Source organism: Plasmodium chabaudi (genome assembly GCF_900002335.3).
Source record: "Plasmodium chabaudi chabaudi strain AS genome assembly, chromosome: 7".
NCBI lineage: Eukaryota > Apicomplexa > Aconoidasida > Haemosporida > Plasmodiidae > Plasmodium > Plasmodium chabaudi.
In genome coordinates, this window is record NC_030107.2 from 864,222 (window position 1) to 888,740 (window position 24,519).

The 24,519-nt window shown below is 24.8% G+C and overlaps 9 protein-coding genes across 9 annotated transcripts; 6 read left to right on the forward strand and 3 right to left on the reverse strand.

Moving 5' to 3' along the window:
* Positions 1–200: 200 nt before the first annotated feature.
* PCHAS_0723900 (ribosome assembly protein RRB1, putative) lies at positions 201–1,526 on the forward strand (the record flags this gene model as incomplete). Its single annotated transcript, XM_738430.2, has 1 exon — positions 201–1,526. The coding sequence occupies one exon, from the start codon at positions 201–203 to the stop codon at positions 1,524–1,526; it is 1,326 nt and encodes a 441-aa protein (XP_743523.2).
* A 382-nt stretch (positions 1,527–1,908) lies between these two features.
* Positions 1,909–3,939, reverse strand: PCHAS_0724000 (dihydrolipoyl dehydrogenase, apicoplast, putative; the record flags this gene model as incomplete). Its single annotated transcript, XM_738429.2, has 1 exon — positions 1,909–3,939. One exon carries the CDS (start codon positions 3,937–3,939, stop codon positions 1,909–1,911), a length of 2,031 nt encoding a protein of 676 aa, XP_743522.2.
* A 1,893-nt stretch (positions 3,940–5,832) lies between these two features.
* On the forward strand, positions 5,833–10,053 carry PCHAS_0724100 (vacuolar protein sorting-associated protein 9, putative; the record flags this gene model as incomplete). Its single annotated transcript, XM_016797725.1, has 1 exon — positions 5,833–10,053. One exon carries the CDS (start codon positions 5,833–5,835, stop codon positions 10,051–10,053), a length of 4,221 nt encoding a protein of 1,406 aa, XP_016653651.1.
* Positions 10,054–11,187: 1,134 nt separating this feature from the next.
* PCHAS_0724200 (ubiquitin, putative) lies at positions 11,188–12,390 on the forward strand (the record flags this gene model as incomplete). Its single annotated transcript, XM_016797726.1, has 2 exons — positions 11,188–12,244; positions 12,338–12,390. The coding sequence occupies 2 exons, from the start codon at positions 11,188–11,190 to the stop codon at positions 12,388–12,390; spliced, it is 1,110 nt and encodes a 369-aa protein (XP_016653652.1).
* Positions 12,391–13,375: 985 nt separating this feature from the next.
* Positions 13,376–15,434, forward strand: PCHAS_0724300 (eukaryotic translation initiation factor 3 subunit G, putative; the record flags this gene model as incomplete). Its single annotated transcript, XM_016797727.1, has 10 exons — positions 13,376–13,388; positions 13,559–13,621; positions 13,808–13,941; positions 14,059–14,151; positions 14,270–14,443; positions 14,548–14,613; positions 14,766–14,822; positions 15,005–15,072; positions 15,202–15,313; positions 15,405–15,434. 10 exons carry the CDS (start codon positions 13,376–13,378, stop codon positions 15,432–15,434), a joined length of 810 nt encoding a protein of 269 aa, XP_016653653.1.
* A 75-nt stretch (positions 15,435–15,509) lies between these two features.
* On the reverse strand, positions 15,510–17,454 carry PCHAS_0724400 (conserved Plasmodium protein, unknown function; the record flags this gene model as incomplete). Its single annotated transcript, XM_016797728.1, has 5 exons — positions 15,510–15,588; positions 15,686–15,824; positions 15,955–16,321; positions 16,464–16,783; positions 16,893–17,454. 5 exons carry the CDS (start codon positions 17,452–17,454, stop codon positions 15,510–15,512), a joined length of 1,467 nt encoding a protein of 488 aa, XP_016653654.1.
* An 822-nt stretch (positions 17,455–18,276) lies between these two features.
* On the forward strand, positions 18,277–18,860 carry PCHAS_0724500 (ATP synthase-associated protein, putative; the record flags this gene model as incomplete). Its single annotated transcript, XM_737034.2, has 2 exons — positions 18,277–18,483; positions 18,582–18,860. The coding sequence occupies 2 exons, from the start codon at positions 18,277–18,279 to the stop codon at positions 18,858–18,860; spliced, it is 486 nt and encodes a 161-aa protein (XP_742127.2).
* A 1,439-nt stretch (positions 18,861–20,299) lies between these two features.
* Positions 20,300–21,196, forward strand: PCHAS_0724600 (phosphoglucomutase-2, putative; the record flags this gene model as incomplete). The annotated part of the gene is made up of 1 exon (XM_736358.2): positions 20,300–21,196. One exon carries the CDS (start codon positions 20,300–20,302, stop codon positions 21,194–21,196), a length of 897 nt encoding a protein of 298 aa, XP_741451.2.
* Positions 21,197–21,805: 609 nt separating this feature from the next.
* Positions 21,806–23,318, reverse strand: PCHAS_0724700 (26S protease regulatory subunit 6B, putative; the record flags this gene model as incomplete). Its single annotated transcript, XM_739098.2, has 2 exons — positions 21,806–22,894; positions 23,220–23,318. 2 exons carry the CDS (start codon positions 23,316–23,318, stop codon positions 21,806–21,808), a joined length of 1,188 nt encoding a protein of 395 aa, XP_744191.2.
* Between the last annotated feature and the right edge of the window lie 1,201 nt (positions 23,319–24,519).

The window sequence follows — 24,519 nt, forward strand, 5'->3', positions numbered from 1 at the left end:
GGTTACTTTAAAATAGATGACAAAAATATTTATAGACCCAATTTGTTGATCATTTTGCTATTTTTTGTATAATTCATTTTGGGTATACTCATACGTTTTTAAAAATTTTTTTTTAATTTTTTTTCAAAATCCTCGAGAAATTTTCTTAAGTAAAGGGAACATTTTTGCATAGGTTGTATATGTTTTACAATATTTGAAAGATGAATGATGATTTAGAATGCGACTATAGTACATACGACTTGTTGTTTTGTCCGATAACCCCTTGGCCATGTTTGTCTTTCGATTTTATTTATGACAGCCAAGCTAAAGAAGATTATGTTTCAAAATTAAAAATAAATGGAAATGAATTTAAAGGAAATGAATTGATATACCCAATTGAAGTAACATGTGTTTCAGGAACACAAGCAACAGACAAAAAATCAAATTGTATATATGTAATTAAGTGGGGAAACTTAAATAAGCTTGATCTTTATCTAAGTTCTGAAGAAATATCTAGCGATGATGAAAAAGTAGAAAATAAAAAAAGTATCGAGAAAAATAATAGTGATAATAATAAACCAAGTGAAGATGATAGTGTAATTATATGTAAATCTATAAAACATATTCATGGGTGCATTAATAAAATTAAAAATAATAAAAAAATAAACTCTTTAGTCGGAGCATGGTGTGAAGATAAAAAAGTATATATTTATGAAATTCGTGACGAGATAAATGGTTTAAATGAACGAATGTATAATGAGAATATTCAAAAAGATCCTGTTTATATTTTTAATAAACATAGTAATGAAGGTTTTGCTATAGATTGGAATCCGGTATATGGTGCTCAATTATTAACAGGTGATAATGATGGTAATTTATTTTTATGGCTACCTGACAATATGACAAAATGGAAACATGAAAAATTAATATCTCCATCTATCGGAGTTAATTGTAATAAGTATAGTATAGAGACTATTCAATGGGCTAAACATGGGAATGGGGTAGGTCATGTATTTGCCATGTGTTCTTCTGATAAAAGTATAAAGATTGTAGATACTCGAGATATTAAAAGTGGTTCAGGTGATAGTCAGATGCAAAACTTGGTTAATCGTGAAAATAGATTCAAAATGGATATCCCTAATGCACATTCGAGTGATGTTAATGTTATAACATGGAATGAAAATTTTGAATTTTTATTGGCATCAGGTGGAGATGATTCGCTAGTTAAAATATGGGATATACGTAATACATCTAAAAATGTAGCTAGCTTAAATTTTCATAAAGATTCTATTACATCAATTTCATGGGACAGTAAAGATACTTATGTGGTGTTAGCATCGAGTTTAGATAATTCGATTTCTGTTTGGGATCTATCAGTTGAATCTGAAGCTTTAGAACACTCTGTTGCTCAATACCCTGATCAATTATTGTTTGAACATAAAAATCAAAATTTTATAACAGATGCAAAGTTTCATCCATACTATCCCGGTGTTATAGTATCAACATCAGGAGAATGCTTCAACATATTTAAACCTTATAACACATAAAAGAGATAAATACATTACAATAAAATAAAGAAATGTTTTTAATAATTAAATTTTCATACCCATTGTATGATTTGCACATTCAATATTACCGGCATCTGATTTTTACCATTTTTGAGAAATGGGTATCTAAAAATAATTTTTTTTTTTTTGAGATTTTTTTTACATTTGCCCCTTAACTCTTTCTTTTTTATTTGTCTACATATTTATGAATACATATATATTTTTTTACTGTCTTAATCATGGGTTTAAACTTTAAAAATTTTTTAATTATAAGAATATATTATAAATTTACATATGTAATAGAAAAAATAAAGGAAATAAAACAATGGCAAATAGATAGGTGCAAGGTTGTGCATAGTTGAGAATAAATTTATAAGTTAAACTAGTGGGTTCTAATTCCTGAAGCTGATTTGAAAGCTGTATCTAAAACTTCGCTAACAGTTGGATGAGAATGAACCATATATGCCAAATCATAAATAGTTAAATTATGATTGATAGCTAAAACAGCTTCATGAATTAAAATAGAAGCATAATTACCAACTATAAAAACGCCAAGTAATTGTTTTGTATTTTTATTATAAATCATTTTAACCATACCATTACTATTGTCATTATAATTGTATGAGCCTTTATTATATGAATTATTTTTATTAGTATTTAATGATATATTATTTTCGCATAATATTTTTGAGTTTGATTTATAATAAGTTATTTCTACATCTACAGAATCAGGATATAATTTTTTTGCATCTTTTTCAGAAACTCCGACAAATGCTAACTCTGGATTAGTATAACAAACAGATGGTATATTTTTATATATTATAGGTTTATTGGATATGTTTTCAACCGAATTTATACTTTCTTTTTTGTTTTCTTTTTTATCTATGTAGTCAATTACTCTTAGGGCTTGATGTGAGGCTGTGTGGGCCAGCATCTGTTTACCATTTGCATCTCCAATGCAAAATATGTTATCATGTACTTGGGTATCAATTGATTGGTTTGTATTGGCATTGCTTTGGTCTGTTTTTTGAATGGGTTCTATTTGAACTCGTAGTTGATCATCTACGGAAACAAAGCCTTTGTTCATTTTAGCGTTCAAATTTTCAAGACCGATATTTTCAGTATTTGGTTTTCTACCAGTAGCGACTAGACAACTGTCCACATGAAGTTCCTTAACGGGTTCTGCATCTGTTTCAGTAGTAGAATTTTCCGAGGAAGGAACCGTTTTGGGGCGCGATGAATAACCAATGACAACAGGTTTGCCATTCAAAGCTGGATAAACATATTTGATCTCTGTGTTTAGGAAATAATTGATAGGCTTATTTTTTAAGAAGACATTTTCAAAATATTTAGCGACATCTGTATCAACAAAAGGAAGAAATTCCGAGGAGTATTCAAAGAATGTAACTTCAGATCCTAATGCTGTATATATATCTGAAAATTCTAATCCTATTATACCCATACCAATTATAGAAATATAATTTTTAAGACCTTGCAGATTTACTGCTTGATCACTAGTAAATACAGTTTTTTGATCGACTTGAATATTTTGTGGTACATTTGGAGTTGATCCAGTTGCTAATATAATATTTTTTGCTTTATATATTTGTTTATTTTTTTTACTTTGTATAGTATGTTTATCAATAATATAGCCATGATCATAAACTACCTGAACAGATTGAGAATTTTTAATAAATTTTGTATTTTTCATACCATGTGTTATTCCACCTTTTAATTTTTTAATAACATTTTGTGTATATTCTTTTAATTTATCTGTATTAATACATATACTATCTGCTATTAATTGTGTGCTTTTTATTTCATCCTTTTCTTTATCTATATAAGCATTACTATATATACCATAGTTACATAATTTGCTCATGTTTTTTAATTCTCTATATTTATTTGTTGCATATAGTAAGGACTTACTTGGAATACAACCAACATTAACACAAGTACCTCCTAAAGACTCTTCATCTCCTGCAAACATAACAACTTTTAAATTTCTTTCGATTGCATTTATAGCAGCTGCATGACCACCAACACCACATCCTAATATTGCAACATCATATTCGCTTGGAGATATTTCCATTTTAGGTGCATTACTATTTTCTGATTTATTGTTTAATTTGGATTTTATTTTTTCATTACACCTTATGTTACCATTTTTAGGGTATAATATTTTATAATTTTGTAACTCTATGAAAAGTCGTTTTTCTTTTTCTTTTTTACAAGGAACAGATGCAATGTTACATCCCTTTTTCATTTTCCAATCTGTATTCAATGCAGAAATAGATTTTGTATTTTGTAAAATTTTAACTCCTTCATTTTTGTTTAAAATAAAGAGGAAACTTACACATATTAAGGTAATTGCACAAACTTTGTGGATTTTTATTTTGCTTATTATTCCCATTTTATCAAGTTTTTTGTTTTTTTAAAGCTCGAAAGTTAATAAAAAAGAATACAAATTTTAGTGTGATATGTATTTTATTTTAATGTGTAGCTTGTGTAATTTAAGAAAGAGAAGACGTAAATGGCGATATATGTTTAAGTAATATGTATTACATAGTTTGTAGTGGTATATTACACAGATCTATGTCGATCTGTTTTTTTTTTTTTTTTTTAAGTATTATTTGTGCTAATTTGGAGAATGCATAAAAAAAATATATAGCATCCTTTTTAAAGAAGTGTATTTTATTTTGATGAAAAATATTCAGAACAAATTTAAAACGGGTTGTCATGTAGAGAAAAAAAAACAAATAAATGGCAACATGTGTACCGTTGAATTTGTATTTTTTTTGCATTTTAATTGCAATGGGGAGGTTAAAATAATTTGTTTTTAATTACGGGGGTCGAAAAATTAAATCAAAAAAAGAATATTCCATGCTAGCATAATATATGTATAAATAGTAGAACGAATTTTATGAGCATGTTGAGTAAATAGAATAATATCCATTTATTTGGTGAAATGAAAACACAAATGGTTTTCACATCGCCACACTAAAAGGGAAAAGCTATAACAGTGCATCAAAATGTTATCACATTTTTGAAAAGTGTAGTATATCTTTAAAAATCATGATTTTTTTTAGAGCGTATGCCTATCCATACTGTTGTGGGTCTATACTATATGCAAAGTCCCCATTTTTCTATTCTATAAATGGGAAGGTATATGGCGATAAAAATATGTAATTGTTATAAAACATTTTAGTTATACCAAATAAAAAAAATGTAAAAATAGGAGGATTCTATGTCATAGAGAACTTTAGCTTGGCTAACCTTTTCAATCTAGCAAACTTTGTGATGTCTAAAATTTTCCAAAATATTCGAAACAACCATAGAACAAAAAAATAGATATGTGTATATTCCTTTTCATTACAAAAATATATGCATACAATATTATAAAACATGTACTAAATGAAAGGTTATATACACATTATTTTCCGAATTTTCCATACTTTTCAAAAAGAAAAATAATATATGCATATACTATTGTAAGTATTTTATTAAAAAATTTTTAGATTGTATTTATATATTATTTTTAAACACATTATTTCATATTCTCCCATGTGCAAAATAGTAAATAGTTATATATTTTATAAAAAATAATATATTGCTATTTATATGATTAATTTTGTTTTAAAAAATTGATTTATTTTAAATCAATAGTTTGTCCTTTTGTGTGATATTATTAAAGCAGAGGAAAGAATGAAATGAAAGAGAGAAAATATAAAGGATTTAGGGAAGAAAAAAAAATCGTATATTTTTTATTGTGCTAAAAAATAATAATTTTCCATATTTTAATAAAATTCAGATTTTCTATAAAAAAAAATGCACATTTTATTAAAGCAATTATATTATAAATAAAATTAGTTTTGTTTTATGTTACTACAAATTATTGTCCTTTGTTTTGTTTTTCTTTATTTTACTTTTTTCGCATGATTAAAATTGTATGCATGTTAGGCGTTAATATTTTTTGTATGAATTTTTTATGAACGTTCATATTTTTTTTTATTTTTTTTTACATTTTTTTATTAACGTTCATACGTTTTTACCTTTTTCCCAATTTTTAAAATATTATTATTATTATATATTATATAATATAGTTATATTTTTTTGTAATTTCTTACAGTTAGATATGCAGATATATTAAATGGACTATTTTGTGAAAACAGTTTTATCTGTTATTCACATTTAATATATCAGCGCATATGTATGTATAGTACATTTTCCATAAATAATTGATTTAGCTGTTTATGTAGTAAATAGCTTGTAACAATATATATTTATTATATTTAATGGGGACAAGATGAATGAAAATCCTAACTGTGACAACAATTTTATGCTTGGAAAGGAATGGGATGAATTTAACTTTAAAGATAAAGAAAAAAAATATTTAAATGAAAATCATGGTAATCCCAACCAAATAAATGAAATGGATTTTTTTTTTGAAAATTACAATAATAAAAATAATGCTAATATTTCACAATTTTCAAATAATGCAAGTGGGAAGAATGGGATACAAGGAAAATCTAATATAAATGGAAGTAGTGACACAAATTTTAATAAATATTTGACAAATAATGTTAATGATTCTCTATGGGGTGAGTCTAACGAAAGTTATAATGTAGTTAAAAATAAAAAAGAAAGAAGTAAAACCCCAATAAAAAAGGCAAGTCAAAAATCGAATAAATTAATTTCAAGTATGGATGAAGTTAGTAATACCTTTGATGCAAAATCAAGTAGTACAAAATCCAGTGGACCAAAATTAAATGCTGACTCTACCTTTGATTTATGGGAAAAGTTCACCGAATATGATAAAGAATATGAACTTGCAGGAAATGATTTATCGTATGAAAAAAAAAAAAAAAAAAAAAAAATTCCAGACGAGTATATAGTTCATACTGGAAAGGGATCGATAAATAATTCTAATACATATAAGAAAAGTGATAATGATAATGGTATTAGTGTGGTTTCAAAGAATAATCGAAATGTAGTTAAGGAGAATGAAAAAATAAAAAATTCAGCTGAGTATCATACAAAATGTGAAAAGCCCAATACAGTAATAAAAAGCGATTCATTTTATGAAGGAGAATTTACACCAAGTTTAAAAAATGGAAATAAATTGTCATCATATGATGATATCAATTTAAATTCTGAACATGACATAAAAATTGAGTACTGTTCAGATAAAAGTATTTCACAATGTAAAGTAGTAAATAGTAATAGTAACAAAATAAGCATTAAAAAAAAAAATGGCATATTATTGGATGAAGATTATGAAAAAAATATTTATAATAAAAAGAAAAAAAACAAAGACTTACTCATGAATAGTAACGACAATAATAATAATAATATTTTGTCGGATTCAAAACATTCTGTTAGTAGTCTACAAGTTAATAAAACGACAAAAAAAAAGTCCGAATCCGGAAATAGCAATAATACTAGCAAATATCGTTACATTAGCACCGATAATAATAATATAGATGATGGTCACACAAAAGCCAAAGAAAAAATTTCAAAAAAAATAACTTCAAGTCAAGAGTTAGTAAGCAGTTATAAAGATTGTACTAGCGGTGTGCATAATTTAGGGGATGCAAAAAGTAAAGAAGAAATGCAATTAAAAAGTGAGATAAAGAAAAAGAAAATAACAAAATCAATAAATAATCCAAATAGATCACAATCATATACTAGTATGATAGATGATTCGGAACATACATATTATGATAATACAAAATTTTCTGAACAAAGTAGTAGTAATTTATTAAAGCTAGATGAGAGTTCAGAATTTTTTTGTAACTCTAATACGATAGGTGATGAAAATTTGAATGGAAAAATTAAAAAAATAAAAACGAAAAAAGGAACTAAAGAAGAAAAAACTACAAAAAAAAAAAATATAGAAAATATAGATAATAATAAAAAAGAAGTTGAAATAAATAAATCAGGAATATCAAAACAAGTAGAACAAAATTATACATTTTCGTCAGAAGAAAATCAAACATTTGAATCTATAAAAACAAATGATAGTAGTAAATTTTTTGATGAAATAAAAGAATATTTACATAATAAAAGCATAAAAGAAACAGCAAATGCAGAAAAAAAAACGGACTCTAATTTCAACGAATTTGATGATCTAAATGAAGATATAAAATTAAAAAAAAAGCAAACCATTCGAACTAGTAGTAAAAATACAATATGTAGTGACAAAGAAAAGGTTCGAAATAGTTCAAGTTCAGCAGAGAAATTATCAAAAGTGGCAAAAATGACAAAAACGAAAGAACGAGGAAAAAGCGTAGATATAATGAATGAATCGGAACTTGAAATAAAATCAAATGAAGTAAAAGTAAAGGGAGAAAAAAGTTGCGAAAAAAAACGGAACATAAAACAGAAGAGCGATGAGGGTGTCAAAATGGATCGAGATGTAAAAAAAATTAATGAAACAAAAATATACAATAGCAATAGTACAATAAATAGCAATTTTAGTAATAACTCGAATTTAAAAAAGAAAAAAAATGTATCAGATAAAGCTACTGCTTTACATTCGATAGACGAAAGTAACAACAAATTTTATGGAGGAAAAGAGATATATACTGATATGGCAATAAATAATGAAGGTAATAAAATCGATCAAAAAGGAAGCATAAAAAATGGTATACATACAGATATAGTAACAGATGAAGATGATACTACAATTAATTATAACGATGATGAAAATGAAACAGTAAATTCGAATAGTAATTCAAATAAATTATTTGTAAAAAAAAAAAAAGATTCATCTATGGATGGGAATGAAGTGTATGGGCCCGATCTTGGATTTGAGGAAACTGAAGTGAAAAAAGCGGACAATAAAAATGAGGATACTAAAAATGAGGATACTAAAAATGAGGATACCCAAAGCGAGTCGCTTATTCAAAAAGGACGAAAATTTAAAAACATGTTTATCTCATTTATTAAAAGGGAGAGCTATAAAAAGGATGAGGAAAATGAAGAGGTTGATGAAAATAAGATAATAACAAAAAAAGAATTTATAAAATGGAATGAAATGAATTTAAATATGTATAATGAGAATGGAAATAATGAGAAGACAGTGTCAAGTTTGTATGGGTTTAGAACAAAAAGCAAATCGGTTAGTGGCGAATTTAATGATATAAATTTAAGCAAACTAGAACAAAATAAAAAAAGTGGAAGTAATGAAAATAATAAAACCTTTAGTAACGATACAATGTCTGAAAATAATTCAAATGCTAAAAAAAAAGCAAATACTATTTATAATAACTTTTTAGAAAGTTTAAAACATCCATCATGTAAAATAGTTGTAGATCAAGTAAAAAAATTTATTTTAAATTTTCCACAAAATTTAAGTAGAGAAGAAGCAGCAAATAGGATTCATACGTTTATAAATGAAACACAACCTATTTTATTAAAATCAAGTATATATAAAAATTTAAATACAGATCAAATAAATATAATTATTCAAGGGTATGAAAAATTTATAATACAAAAATTATATTTTTATTTATATCGTATGGATCCAGAAGATAAAGATCAAGATGAACAGATCTATACAAAAATAAATTGCTTACAATGGGTTGAATTAAAACATTTGGAAATTTCTGAAAATATAGATTTAGATCGTTTAAAATTAGCACAAGGTGAACTTTTAAAAATTCAAAAAATGAAAGCACCATATGATAAAATAATTATGATACTAAATTGTTGTCGTATTGTTACATCTATTTTATTTGAAGCAAAAAAAAATTCAAAAAAAAAAAAAAATAATATAAAAGAAAATAATAATGTTACACCAAATGAGTCCACCTTTTTTGAGGATAATTTTGGATCAAATAGTGATACTAAACAGATGCGAAGAGATAGTCAAATTACAAATTCAGGGGATTCAAATAATATGAAAGATGAATTATCAACAAGTGTGTTTGGATCCGATGAAAGAAATGACAACAAAAATGATGGCAAAAATGATGGCAAAATTGAATACAGTGACGATACGAATGATGATGAGTTATTGCCATGTGCTGATGAAGTTCTTCCTTTACTTATATATGTAATTGTTAAAACAAATCCTCCAGAATTAATATCAAACATTACATTTATCCAAAGTTTTAGGCACCCGAATCATTTTGTTTCCGAAGAAGCTTACTCCTTTACACAATTTTGTAGTGGTGTTGAATTTATAAAAGAACTTGGTAAGACTACATTTTTAAATATATCCGAAAAAGAATATAAAGAAAAGGTTAGTAAAGCAGAAGAGTTTTATTTAAATGAAGTTAAAGAGAGTAATAAGAAATTACAAGAAACTGCTGGGAAATTAAATGACTTTATAAAACTTTCAAATGAAAAAAAATTAAATAATAATATTATTACTAAAATAGAATCAATAAAATTAAAGTATGAAAATGTGGAAAATTTAAATACAATTACAATTTCAGATTTATCATCACTTTTTGAAGAATATAAAGTTCTTGTGGAATTGAAAAAGAGTATTTTAAAAGATCTACAGGATCATGCATAGGTATATAGCACTAATATGTTACTTTTATGGATGTGACATGATTATATCCATACTATGCATACCTTTTTATGTTATACTATATTAGTGGAAGTTATACTCTTATCTGTTTTCCGTTTTTTCGTTTTTTTGCGTTCAACATGTGCATATATATTTTTACGTTTTTATATACAATTGTTTATAATAATTTGTCTTCTGTTTTTAGTAACGAAAATGGTTGGATGTATGCGAATTGATGGCTGTTTGTACGCATATGTTTGTTTTATATTTCTATGTATTATTATGGCTATTTGTTTAAGGATAATTTATTTGGGTAAAATATTTGAACCCATTCATTATGTGCCTATCCGTTTCCTTGTTTGCTTTATACATTTTTTTTTTCTAACTTTGTAAAAAGTATTAAAATTTACAAAATTTTTAATATCCGTTTTTTTTCTCCTCATAAAATTGGTGGGGATATACGCGCTATTATTCACGCTAAAGGGGAAGGCGAAAAAATTGCAAAAAAATTGCAGAAAAATTGCAGAAAAAATGTATTACATCCAATTATGAACCTATTGATAATACCTTTACCATATGTATGCACACTTACAAAGATGTATAGCCTGTAAAACAATTTAACCATTTAAAGAGTATAACATAAATTGATATTTATGAATCTGAAAAAAAAAAATTCCTTTTTTGCATCGCTGGATTTGTGCTTCATACATATACACGAATTTTGTGAAGCATGAAACGAAAATTGTAATATGCTTCAAAATATTAATTTTTTTTTTTTTTTTTCTAAAATTGCTTTGGTTAATTTTTTTAAAAACAAGGGCATCTGTTTCAAACTTGAGAAGCCATAATATAATGTACTGTAAAAAGGTAATATATTTTTTTTTTTAATTTCAAATTTTTAGAGAATCAAAAATTAAATAATGGCAATAAAGGGAGAGATAAAATGAAATATGTATAAAGGAAAGGGGGAAATATTAGAAAGGTTGGAAAAATGAATTGAGGTTATACACATATATATAATACTTGCAAATGTGATTACTGTGTATTATAGATTTTATAACTTTGAGATTGTTTCGATATTTTTTATTTTCTTTTTTCTTTCCCTTTCTTTTTTTTCTCCCCGTTTTTTTTTACAAGATGGTTTTTCGATTTAATTTAACCTGGGCAGGCTTTATTTTATGGTATATATTTTATGTATACATGTACAATTGTATAAAATTAAATAACTATAATAATAAACTGATAGGGCATAGATTGATGAGCATATCTACTAGTGTAGTACCTGGACAAGTAAATAGAAATAATAATGAAAGTCCAGTACAAAACAAGAGAAGTATATTTGGATTCGGTGGTTCAAATAAGTGTAATATAATGATTAGCTGTTATGATAAAGCCGGGGTTTTTGATAAAAGTTTTTTTTTATTAATTGAAGAAAGAAATAATATTAAATATGTGAAGGAGCAGATTGAAAATATGTATGGAATACCAACAAAGTTTCAAGAAATATTTTATGAAAATAAAAAATTAGATGATAATGTAACAATAAAAAGTTTAATAAAAGGAAAGAATATTAAATTATTAAATTTTCGTCTAATTTCAGTTTTGCCCCATTTTTTTAGTGAAGAGTCTAATGAAGTTGGTAAAAAAGATGCAAATGTGGAAAGAGAAAATAAAAAAATAAAAATTTTAAAAGAAAAATTAAAATATTATGGATGTATAACATTATTTAATGAATATAAAAAGTTGTTAGAAAAACTTAAAGACAATAAAAGTAGAATTATAAAAAAGGATGTTGATATTATTGAATCGTTTAAAAATTTTGATAGAGAGTTTGAGCGTTTGTTAAATAATAATAATATAAGTTTAGAAAAAATAAAAAAAGAAATACAAGATTTAAAATATTTTGATAAAAAAAAATTATTATTAAGATTGGAAATCGATTATCCAAATATGGATAATTTATTATTAACTAGAATAAAAGAATTGATTAAATTTTATTATTTAGGAGATATACAATCTGTAATTAAATTTTCTTTGTTCTTTTATATTTTATATAAATATGCTAATTACCCTCCCCAAATAAAAAAAATGTTTTTATACTTGTCTATATTATTTTTATTGGCCCCTTGTAAACCGATATATAAGTTTTGTCATTTTCTTTTTTTTTCAATTCCTACAAGTTTCCTATATACAGGTTCGTTTTGTACATACCTTATTAGTGTAACCATGTGTATGTCATACTACTTTAATATGATACAACGTATTTGTGACTATTTTCCTTTTGCAGGCTTTACAAATATACTATCTGCTTCCTACCAGCAAATATTGATGTGCCAATAATTAAATGTGATGGGACTATTGAACAGTTTGTTATTTACTATGGGATGGATTATTAACCAGTTTGTTATTTACTATGGGATGAAATAAGGAGGACCCCAAGCATGGCATATATAAACACAATTATGTGGATTGGCAAACCGTAATTTATTCCCACATTTGTTTTAAAAGGTTGAACTTTTATAACGTAGATTATACAAATTGAAAAGAAAAATATATAATGGCTATCTAAAATGTTGTCACAGCCTTTATACGAAAATCCATATATATATACATACATATGGTTATTTTTTATTTATTCATTCTTTTGTTTTTTTTTTTATCACTTTATGCTTTTTTCTTTGTTTATAAACATGTTTTGTTATTCGATATTTACTTTTTATATTTCCAAAAAAATTGCAATTTTTTGTTATTCGGTTTTTTAATTATTTTATTTTTTGTGTAAAATAAAAATGGCGTATTTATATATACAATTTTTTCATACAACCTTAAAAAAAATTTAATTAATTTTGTTTTATTATAAAATAGGCAAAGCAAGTTCAGCAATTTTACCCGCATATTATTATTATATATATGCGATAATTTTTCGCTTATTTTGATACTACATATTAATATTACTCAAACCCCGGAAAAAAAATATTCCTACAAATATATGTAAATTATGAACATATATATATATACATATGGATACGCTTATTATTTATGGTACTATAAAAAATATGTTGATTAACACGTTTTTAATAAAAAGAATAAAACATTCTTTTCTTTTTATGTAAAAGGAAAAAATAAAAATATGCTAGTAGTAAAATAATGGCAAATTAGAATAAGTAAAAAATTACATATTTTTTTAAGCACAAAAAAAGGAAAAAAAAATCATTAACAAATCATAACATCAGATATATATATTTATATTACTTATATATGTATAACAATTTATATGTTATTATAAAATAAAAAATATATTGATAATAAAAACACACAAAAAAAGATGATACAAACAGGTATAATATAACATCATATTATATATTTTTAGTTTATTTTTATTTCCCCATCAAATTTATAGCAAAATAATAATTAATATTATTACATATATAATTATTCAAGTATGTAGCCAACACTTTAGATTATTTTTTTTACATCGTTTTCTGTTCTATTATTTTTGTTACTTTAGAAAAAAGGAACTGGGTTGATATTGACGTAGATGATGATGAGTCATTGAATGATAATGAAAACAGTAAGTGAAAAAAATGCGAGGAAACATAAAAAGCGACTATGGAAAAGAACTATATATGCAGACTCTGCGAACTCACTCTGCGAACTGACTCTGTGAACTATGCCGCTTTAAAAAATAATGATGTTCTATGCACCCCTTTATTTCTTTATATATTTATCATAAATTTTGTTTGAAACCCTTTTGTAGAAAAAAAATGGGAGGATATAGACGCAGATGACGATTTGGAAAGTAACAAAAAGTTATCTTACTTTACTAACTATGAAAATGGAGTTAAAGTTGTTACAAAATATTCTGAAAATTTAAAAAAGCAAACCGTGAAGGTAAGATATTCACACTTTTATAATGCATTTAATATGTATGCATACATATTTTTATGTAGCCCATGTTTGCAATCCATTTATTCTTTATCCACTTATTTATTTCCCCCCCCCCCTTAGGTTACCAAAAAAATTAAAGAAGTCATAATAAAGAAACGCCTTAACAAGGAAATCGAGAATCGTCTTAAACTAAAAAATTTCAACGTCGATGCTGTAAGAGATGAAAATATACACATACATATTTAAAAATAAGAGACATGTATATCCAAATTTTTTATAAATACTTTATTTATATAATTAATTTTCCTTCATTTTGAATATCCTATCACAGTTTAGCTCGGTTATTGTTGAACCAACTGATGTTGTAAATATTGAGCCTCCAAAAAATAATTTACTAGACTTTCTTAAAGATACTGAATATGATTATTTATTTGCTGAACAAACAGATAAAACAGCAAAAGATTTGAAAAATAGATTCAAAATGTTTAAAGATGAAGAAGCAGAGGTATATTATATATGGCTAATCTGCCTTTATAACTACTCTCAAATTATATTTTATTATTTATATACTTATGTGAATTTGTTTTTTCCCAACCTTTTTACTATTAGGAGGCTAAACCAGATGATGCTAATAAAGCTGGAGCTAAGAGAGACATGATGTATTATCGCTCACATGTAAGATTTAAATAAATGAAATAATTGAATATGTATATGGGTTTATATTGATTAGTGTTTGAAATATAATTATTACATATGTACACATAAAAAATTTACATTTTTAACAATAAAAAATAATGTTTTCTTTTTTTCCTTTCTCCTTTTAACAGGATACTCAAAATAAAGAATGCACTATTCGTGTAACGAATCTAAGCGAAGATGTTAATGTAAGTTTTAAAATAAAAATCATAAAGCAATTATACAGAAAAACGAAAAAACATAAAAGAAAAAAAAACATAAACATAATAAAATAAAATGTGATATGTACATACTACTTATGTACACATATAAATGGAGCCAATAGTTGTTACCCTATTCATCATATACATGCATATTTTTTTTATAACAGGAGAGTGAATTATCCAACTTATTTGGGCGTGTCGGTCAAATATCTCGAATGTTTTTAGCTAAGCACAAGTATGTTATATTTTCATCTATTGCATCAGAATGTATACGTATATTTATGTACGCATTCATTAGTCATCTTATAATTCACAATCGTAAAAACGGTTTAACGATATTATTTTTTTCTATTTTCATTATTAGGGAAACACAAAATTCCAAGGGTTTTGCTTTTATAACATATTCCAAGAGAGAAGAAGCAAAAAGAGCTATAGAAAAGTTAAATAGACATGGATTTGAAAATCTCCTCTTAAGTGTAATATATGATAAATCATAAATTCTTAAGTATCACGTCCCATTTCTTTCATTTTTATAAATTTCTTACAATTTTTTATTATTTTTTATAGGTGGAATGGGCCAAACCATCAAACAGATGAAGCATGAATTGTTCATACTTATTTATTTAGTTTTTTTTTTTAATTTTTATTATTATTAAGGCTATATATTTTTTTTTATTTTAAAAGATCTACACATTTTAACTTGTACTGATTATTATTTTTTATTATGTTATAATTTATTCCCAAACAATACCTAAAAAAACAAATAAAATTAAATTAAAATAAATATTAAAAAAATGTTAAAAATATATTTTATAATTTGGCTTGGTTGTAAGCATTTTTTATATAACCATTCAAATAGATATATTTCCTCTGGGTGTGTAACTTTAAATCCTTTTCGAATATCATCCCAATATTCTTTTAAATCGCTGTATGTATTTCCATATTGCATGTTATAAATAGCGATGACCAAATCCACGAAGTTGTTTTCTATAAAAGTGGTGCATTTTGTGTGTGTAAAATTGGGCATGTAAACAGAGTAGAGAAATAAAAAATATATGCCTATATATGCAAACGTAAAATTGACACTTGTGGTGCCCTAAATTTTATATAAACTTACCATAATAATCATATAGGAAAACGATTTTCTTCTTAGGATATACTTCCATATTATTTCTATTCATATTTATATCATTATTATTGTTATTATTATTGATGATGCTCATATTATTATTTTGGTCTTGTGTTGTTCCTCTCATAAAATAGTTTTTAACCTTTTCTGCAATGTCACTAATAGTGCTCTCTGTACTGATTGTTTCATTTTGGGGAGCCGTAACTGGTTCTACATTCGGTGTAATGTTTTCATTCAATGATCGAATATTTTCCATAATGTTGTCATCTTTTAAAGACTTTAAATAGGAAGTAATATAACAAATTTTATTTTTATTTTCGCTTTTTTGCATAAAATTGGATACCTCTTCATATAGCTATTATGCAAAAAAAAAAAAAAAAAAAAAAGTGAGTAAATAAATTAAAAAATATGACTTGTTCATGTAATTTTTTGCAACCTTACACAATTTAATATTTGCACACAAATAATTGGTAATTTTATTTTTTTCTGATTTTTACCTTTTTTTCATTAACGCTATATGGATTTTTTATAAAATTATAACTTATTTCATTTAATACAAAATTAGAATTGGTAATATTTGCATCCGTTGTTTTTAAAGAAAAGGGTTTGTATAAATCAAAGATTTTTTTTTCACATTTCATTTTATTATTATATTTCATAAAAGACATAATTTGCATATCATAATTATCAAGATCTCCAATTGGATCAATCATTTCTCCGGGGTTTTCTTGTTTGTATTTCTCTATTTGTTTATTCATGCTATTTTTTAAATCGTCTTTTCTTAGTTTATATGTAATAACATCGAATGGAAATTTCCCTAAGATATATAAAGATGAAAATTTAATAACATGAAATATGGATGTGTAATAATATATATACACATGTTTCTATGCAATCCATTTTAGGATGATTTTTGTGGGACTTACCTGTAAAGACATAGTATTTTTTATTGCTAACAGTAGGAATGAATTTGACCTCGTTCTCATATTTATAATTATACAAATCCAAATGGCTACATATATGATTTTGACCAAAATAATAATTAAAAACATAATAGTAAGTAAAATATGAAGTGGATGCAAATAAAGTAAGCAAAATTAATGTTTTAAAAAATTCGAAAATTGCATATTTTTTGCTTATTTTTATTTCACTTATAGTATTTGAACTTGTTGTATCAGTTAGAGTTTGAGTAAAAAATTGGCTACTAAACATTTTTTTTAAATTTTTTCTATCTATTTTAATAGTCCTTGTATTTGTTTTATTTTCATTATTATTATTATTATTATCTTCATTCATTTCTTTATTATCATTTTCTTCCTTTGGTTGATTAATTTCATCTTGATCGTCATCAAAATTAAATTCATTGTCTAAACTTCTATAAACATTTTTTATTTCTTTTTTACTTGAACTTTTTTTAATTTTATCTGATATTTCAAATGTTTCCATCTTGGAAATTAAAGGGGAATTGTCAATCTTTTTCTCGTCCATCTTATTTTAGCTTGGACAATATGGGAGGAGGTTTGTTCTTAGGGATGTATGTTAAATATGCCGCCGTTTTGTCAAAACAGACAAAAAAAAATAATAAATTATGAACAAATCGAACAATATAATAACAAATTAAGCTAGCCAAAAAATGCGTAAATTTAGGTGGTTAGTGTTTATACGTTTTGCAACCTGAATAGGTATAAATAGTATGTATGTGCACACTTAAAGAATATTGAAAATTTGTTGCTTTAAAAAGATAGTAAATAAATATATATTTTTTTAATTTGGTGTATAAAAGATATATAATATGTAAAACACACTTAATCTAAAAAGTAAAAGAATATAATGAAATCGTAAAAAATGCCCTTAAGACGAAATTGTTTTTTTTAATAATACAAATATATATATAATTAAATAAAATTACAAGCACATAAACATATTTATTTCAATGGAATAAATATATAAATTTTTTGAGGGTGGTAGTTCTAATATATACCAGAAAAATCCTAAAAAATTTTTGAAAAAAAAAAAAATATCTTATTAAGGTAATAAATGGTAATGTGCATGTGTGCCTTGTTGCTCCGTATTTTATATATATAAAAATTAATATTATATTTTTTCCCTTTTCCAATATTTACATATTTTATATAAATAGTAATATTAATATTTAATTATTTTTTAGTTTATTTAATTCCTTTCTTATAATTTTATAATTAACAATTAAGCGATATATCTACAGAAATTAAATTTTTTTTTAATTTTTTTAAAGCTTTCCATATTTTCTCCGTACATTTTTACTATTTTTGTAATTTCACCTTGTCAAAAATGAATAAAAATGAAACTCACAAGAGTTTGGAAAAGGAAGATATTAATAAACTCATCGATAATTCTTTAAAGTCAGCAGATACCGATGATGGGCATTCCTATTTTTTACAACAAAATAATATTTATTGGGAAACAGGTCATAGGACATACATTCCCTTTTTTCACTTTTTGATACATAAATATACTAATAAAATAATAGACGATCAAGTAAGTTTATTAATTAAAATTTTAATTATTTTTTACTATACTTTTTTATGTTCCTATATAATCACATATTTTAAAATATATCTAAATTTTGTTTACAGATAAGAAATTTTCGAAACAGTGTAAAAAGTGTACATCATACTCCATTTGTATTTCACAAAGATGGATATTTTAGAAGTTATTATGGGGACCCAGATATTAATATGATTTTTAATTTAAAAAAAAATGCAAATTTTGTTTTTAATTCAACAGGATCATTGAATTCGTATAATTTGCTAAGCAACAATTGTACTTATGATAAGCCTACACACATATTTAATCAAGTACTTATGAGCGCATTCAAAATGGATTTAAAAAATGCGTTAGAAACAGCCACGTAAATGCACACATAGGCTAGCAAAGAAACGAGGCACTAAGCCGAGTGGAGATTACAAATGTGAAAAAAATTATGAAAAAAATGGTGAAAAAAATTACGAACAAAATAATGCATTTAAAACGGTTATTAAAAAACATCGAAAAAGGAACGTCTTAGTGGCATGTGGAATTGGTACCTACCTAAATGCATACACATATAGCGCCTAAATAATTATCGAATTTTTGCTACTAGTTAATATATATTTTAGAAATCAAATATAGGTGGTTAAAATAGTATAAGAAGTGTGAAGAGGTGAATATGTAAGTTTATTATAGGGGGTGAAAATTATCGATTATTAATTTGTATAATATAAACAAGCCTATTTTTAAGCTACATATCTTCATTTATTAGTATAGTAGTAAAAATTTAGACAATAATATATATCATGTATAAATAGTGTAACAATTTTTATAAAAACTGAAATATATGTGAACTTTTAATATGTATGTTTATTTATATTCGTACTCCACTTTAAGTTGCACTATTATGTGTGTGTATTACGAATTAATATTGTTAATAGCATTAAACATTTTTTTCGAATCTTCGAAATATTTTTTTCTTTTTTTACCCCAATTTGTTTTCTATATGTTATAACTTTTTAAAGCTAATTAACAAATCGACGAAATGTAAGAAAATCGTATGAACAAGTCATAAATATTACATTTTTTAAATAAAAATAAAGCTAAAAAAAATGGAGAAAAATTGTAAATTTTTATTACCCAATCTATATTTTTCCTTGACTTATTAAAATTGTAGTAATTTACAAATAAATTATATCATACTTTTATAAATAAAAAAAAATAATTCAATGCTATAAATGTGCAATCTATATTTTCCACTTTCTTTTAAGTTATAAAAAAATAAATATAAACTAATTTCATTTTAATATGCAATATAATACGTATTTTACAAATAGGTATTGATGTACGCCTTTTTTTGCATATATATATGTATATTTTTTTCCGACTAATTGTGGAACAAATTTTTTTGTTACTATGCAGTTTTGCCATTACGTTTTATCATGATGTATACTATGCTTTATTATAATTAAATATATTTTTTTTCATACTATTCCAAAATATATATATGCAAAAAAAAATATTATATACTAATATGTATTATAGTAAATAAAAAACGTAAACTGAAATAATATAAAATAAAATAGCGATAGGTAGCAATAAAATGATGGATAACATATTAAAATTATAAGTATAATGCAACCTCATGTTTTTTAGAATTATACATATGTAATTTATAATAAAACACCTATGTTAATCATTAAGTAATGAAAACAGCAATTTAAAGCAGGTTGTCAATTTTTTCCCCTATAATATATATATGTATGTGTGAACATATACAACTTTTTTAGCTAGTTATATGATATTTTCCAGTGTGTCATAAAAAATGTATGAACGGTTATTTAACAAAGGGAATATATTACAAAAACTTAAAACCAACTTCAATTATAATAAAAGAGGATTCAGTGGAGGGAAACAAAATGTGGAAGTAAAATATATAAAGGAAAGTAAACAAAAATATTTATTTTTAACAGCTGCAGCATCGATATCTTTATCATTGGGTTTAACTTATGCATATGAAAATTATGTGTTATATAAATGGAATAATAAATATGATTATTATTATAACCCTGAGTTAAAAGCTGTGCAAAATAAATTACGTGAAAGAAAAGAAGGGAAACGAGATAAGAAACATGTTTGTAAACATATTATATTAGTAAGGCATGGGCAATATGAAAGAAAAAATAGAAATGATGAAAATTCTAAAAAATTAACAAAAGAGGGTTGTAAACAAGCAGATATTACAGGAAAAAAATTAAAAGACATTTTATATAATAAAAAAATAAGTGTTATTTATCATTCAGATCTAATACGTGCAAAAGAAACAGCAGAAATTATAAGTAAGTATTTTCCAAATGCTAAATTAGTAAATGATCCAAATTTAAATGAAGGAACTCCATATTTACCTAACCCAATACCACGTAGTTCAAAATTTGATGCCGAAAAAATTAAAGTTGATAATCAAAGAATAAATAAAGCATATGAAACATATTTTTATCAACCTCCAGGCGATGAAGATGAATATCAATTAGTAATTTGTCATGGTAATGTAATAAGATACTTTTTATGTAGAGCTTTACAATTACCTTTATTCGCATGGCTAAGATTTTCGAGCTATAATTGTGGAATTACATGGCTAGTCTTAGATGATGAAGGCTCAGTCATAGTAAGAGAATTTGGATCTGTTTCGCACCTTCCTTTCAGTAGTGTTACATATTTTTAATCATTTATATGAATTTTTTGCAACGGTAATATTATATTAAGCCAATTACTTTGTATAAAACAGCGAATTTTTTTCTTTTGTTTTCTTCCGTGTTATAATTTTGATTTTTATTTTTTTATGTGTACACACTTATTCCTTTTCTCTTTTTCCAATTTATAAAATTGTTTATAATGTTAGTAGAACTATTTATATAGCTACAAAATAATTTTATGCTAAAAATATGAACATGTGTGTAGCTAGCTAAATTGAAAAAAAAAAAATTATTTAAAAAAAAAATAATAGGGAATAGCTAGCACAGCCGTTTCGCCTTAGTAATTATTTTTGTTAAAGTGTAATCATAATTATTTTAAAAAAATTACATATGTATGTATGTGAGTTATTTTAAATATAAATATAAGCTATTATGCGGCGTTTCGTTTTATAAAAAAATGCAATTAAAAAAGTTTCATTGCAAAGTGGAAAAAAAAGTGCACGTAAAAAGAGTTGAATATATATATGCCACATATATATAATGCCCATATATATAGATGTATAGAGAGAGAAAGTGAAACATGCACTATCACGTGGAAATCGGACATGAAGTGCTTTTTCCTTTGCCCATTTATTTCGTCATATATTATAAAATTCGTAATCTCGTAACTGTTTCCTAACATGAGTTCTATAACCTTGTTCAAAATCATTTGCAGTTATAATATATCTATTTTTTCTTATAGCTTGCATTCCAGATTCTTGTGCTATTGCAGCAATATCTGCTGCGCTAATTTTATCAGTTCTAACAACAAAATTTTCAATGTTAACATCACTACTGACATTCATTTTACTAATAATAGTTTGGAAAATTAATCTTTTTTGTTTTCTATCAGGTAAAGGGAATTCAATTTTTCGATCAAGTCGACCAGGTCTTAATAAAGCTGGATCTAATGTATCCGCTCTGTTCGTTGCCATAATAACTTTAACATTTGTTGATTTATCAAATCCATCCATTTGATTTAAAAGCTCTAATAGAATTCTTTGAACTTCTCTATCTGCTCCTGTTTGTGCATCAAATCTTTTTGTTGCAATTGCATCCACTTCATCAATAAAAATAATTGATGGTGAATTTTCTCTTGCTAATCTAAAAACATCTCTTACCATCCTTGGTCCTTCTCCTAAATATTTTTGAACAAATTCTGATCCAACAACCCCTATAAAAGTAACTTTAGTTTCATTGGCAACAGCTTTAACAAGCATAGTTTTTCCTGTACCAGGTGGGCCATATATTAATATACCCATAGGGGGTTCAATACCAATTTTTTCATACAATTCTGGGCTTTTTAATGGTAATTCGACTGCCTCTCTCATTTCTTGTTTTTGAGTATCTAATCCTCCTAAGTCTGTATATTTAACATTTGGTCTTTCACTAACTTGTAATAATTGTATACTGCTATCCGATTCTGATGGTAAAATATTAACTATTGAATGGCTATGTCGGTGTAATGCCACACTAACGGATGGTTTTAAATCTTCTTTGTTTAATGTTGATAATATTCTAACATAATAATTCGATCCGGCTGTACTACTAACTATACCATAGTTATTATCTATGATATCTAAAAACTGGCCTATTATAAGCGGCACACTTTGTATTCTTTTTATTTCATTTTTTGATCGAATTAATTCCCTCTTTAAATTTTTGTGTTCTTCCTTAATATATTCCTCCTGTAATATATGATAAAAATAAAGAATATGTATATAGTATACGAGCATATGTATGGTTTACGATAGGGGTAGCCTATTGTTCCCATACTTTCAATGTAACTTATATTCAAACACGATTTTGAGAGCATCCAAAGATGAAAATATATGAAAAAAAAACATATTATAGCATTAAATAGTAATCAAAATTATATGTAAATATAATAAAAATATCTAATATAATAAAAATATACTACCCTTGTAATAACATAGTATGTATATTCATTCCATACACACATATACATATAGATATGGAAAAATGAATAAGAGATTGTTATTTTTATCTCACCTGAATATTTAAAACATCAAGTTGCTTCTTCAGAATTTTCAATTTTATATAATAATCTTCCTCCTTAAGGTATTTACTAACATTTTCCATTTTTCTCATATTGTTTTCTTTTGGGTTAATTTAAAAAATTACTCTCATGTTACTTTTTATGGAAAAAAAACAAACAAAAACTTAATTATAGATATTTTCGCTATCTTTCGCTTATTATAATATATTTTATTTTTTATTATATGTTGATTGAAAAGCTTCGAAAAATTGTATATAAATATACATGATGCTAATAATATTTTATTTTATTATTTATTTATGTATTAGAATATTATTGCATATAAAATATTTTGTATGAAGAGAAAAGGAAAATAATTATAATAAAATATATGAATGCAAAAAAAAAAAAATGTAATACATAAAATATATACACAAATGTTGCATACAAATTTTAATACCTTTTTCAACTTTATCCATAATTTTAAATATTTTAAATCGGTTAAATATTTTAACACATAAACATGATTATGTAAGGATCCTTATTATATATGCATATTTATGTTATGTAAAATATTTCTCAACCATTAAGCCTTTTTTATGTTATCAAAATTTTCAAATCCTTAAATTTGTATTTTTTCTAAATTTTTACAAAACAAACCCGTTATAATTTATACATATGTAAGGCTTGTGTGTGTATGTGCAAGTATACTTCCTATATGCAATGTATAATTATGATTATATAAATATAATATGGTATATCTAATTTGCATATGTAAAAATACTGTATTCTAATTTTCCTAAATGGCTATTCCACTTAATCGAAAGAAATAGTTACGGAAAATAAATGACAAACACTAATGATTTCACAAAGCCCTTTTTAATTGCATAATGCAACGTTTTGAATTCATTGCTTTATGGATTGTGAAATGGACCGATTGAGATTGTCAAAGTGTTATATAGTAGGGTCATATTACAAATTTATTGTTTTTTTATGTTATTTGGCTACTTGATGAGCATACGAAAAATGGATAATTAAAAAAACATGCTTAAAACATTTTTAATTCATAGAAAAAATAAAATAAACACGAATTGAAATAATAAAATCGAGCCACTAAAAATTTAAAACAATAAAATTGAAAATACACAAAAAACAAAACACATTAAAAAAATTTCAAATGTTAACATAAAATATTCTAATAATTTATAAGAGGGAACAACATCGATAATATGTACATAATGTTCCTCGAATTTAATGTGTTTTGTTCATATTGGATGCGAAACAATCACACATAGAAAGAACATAAAAAAACAA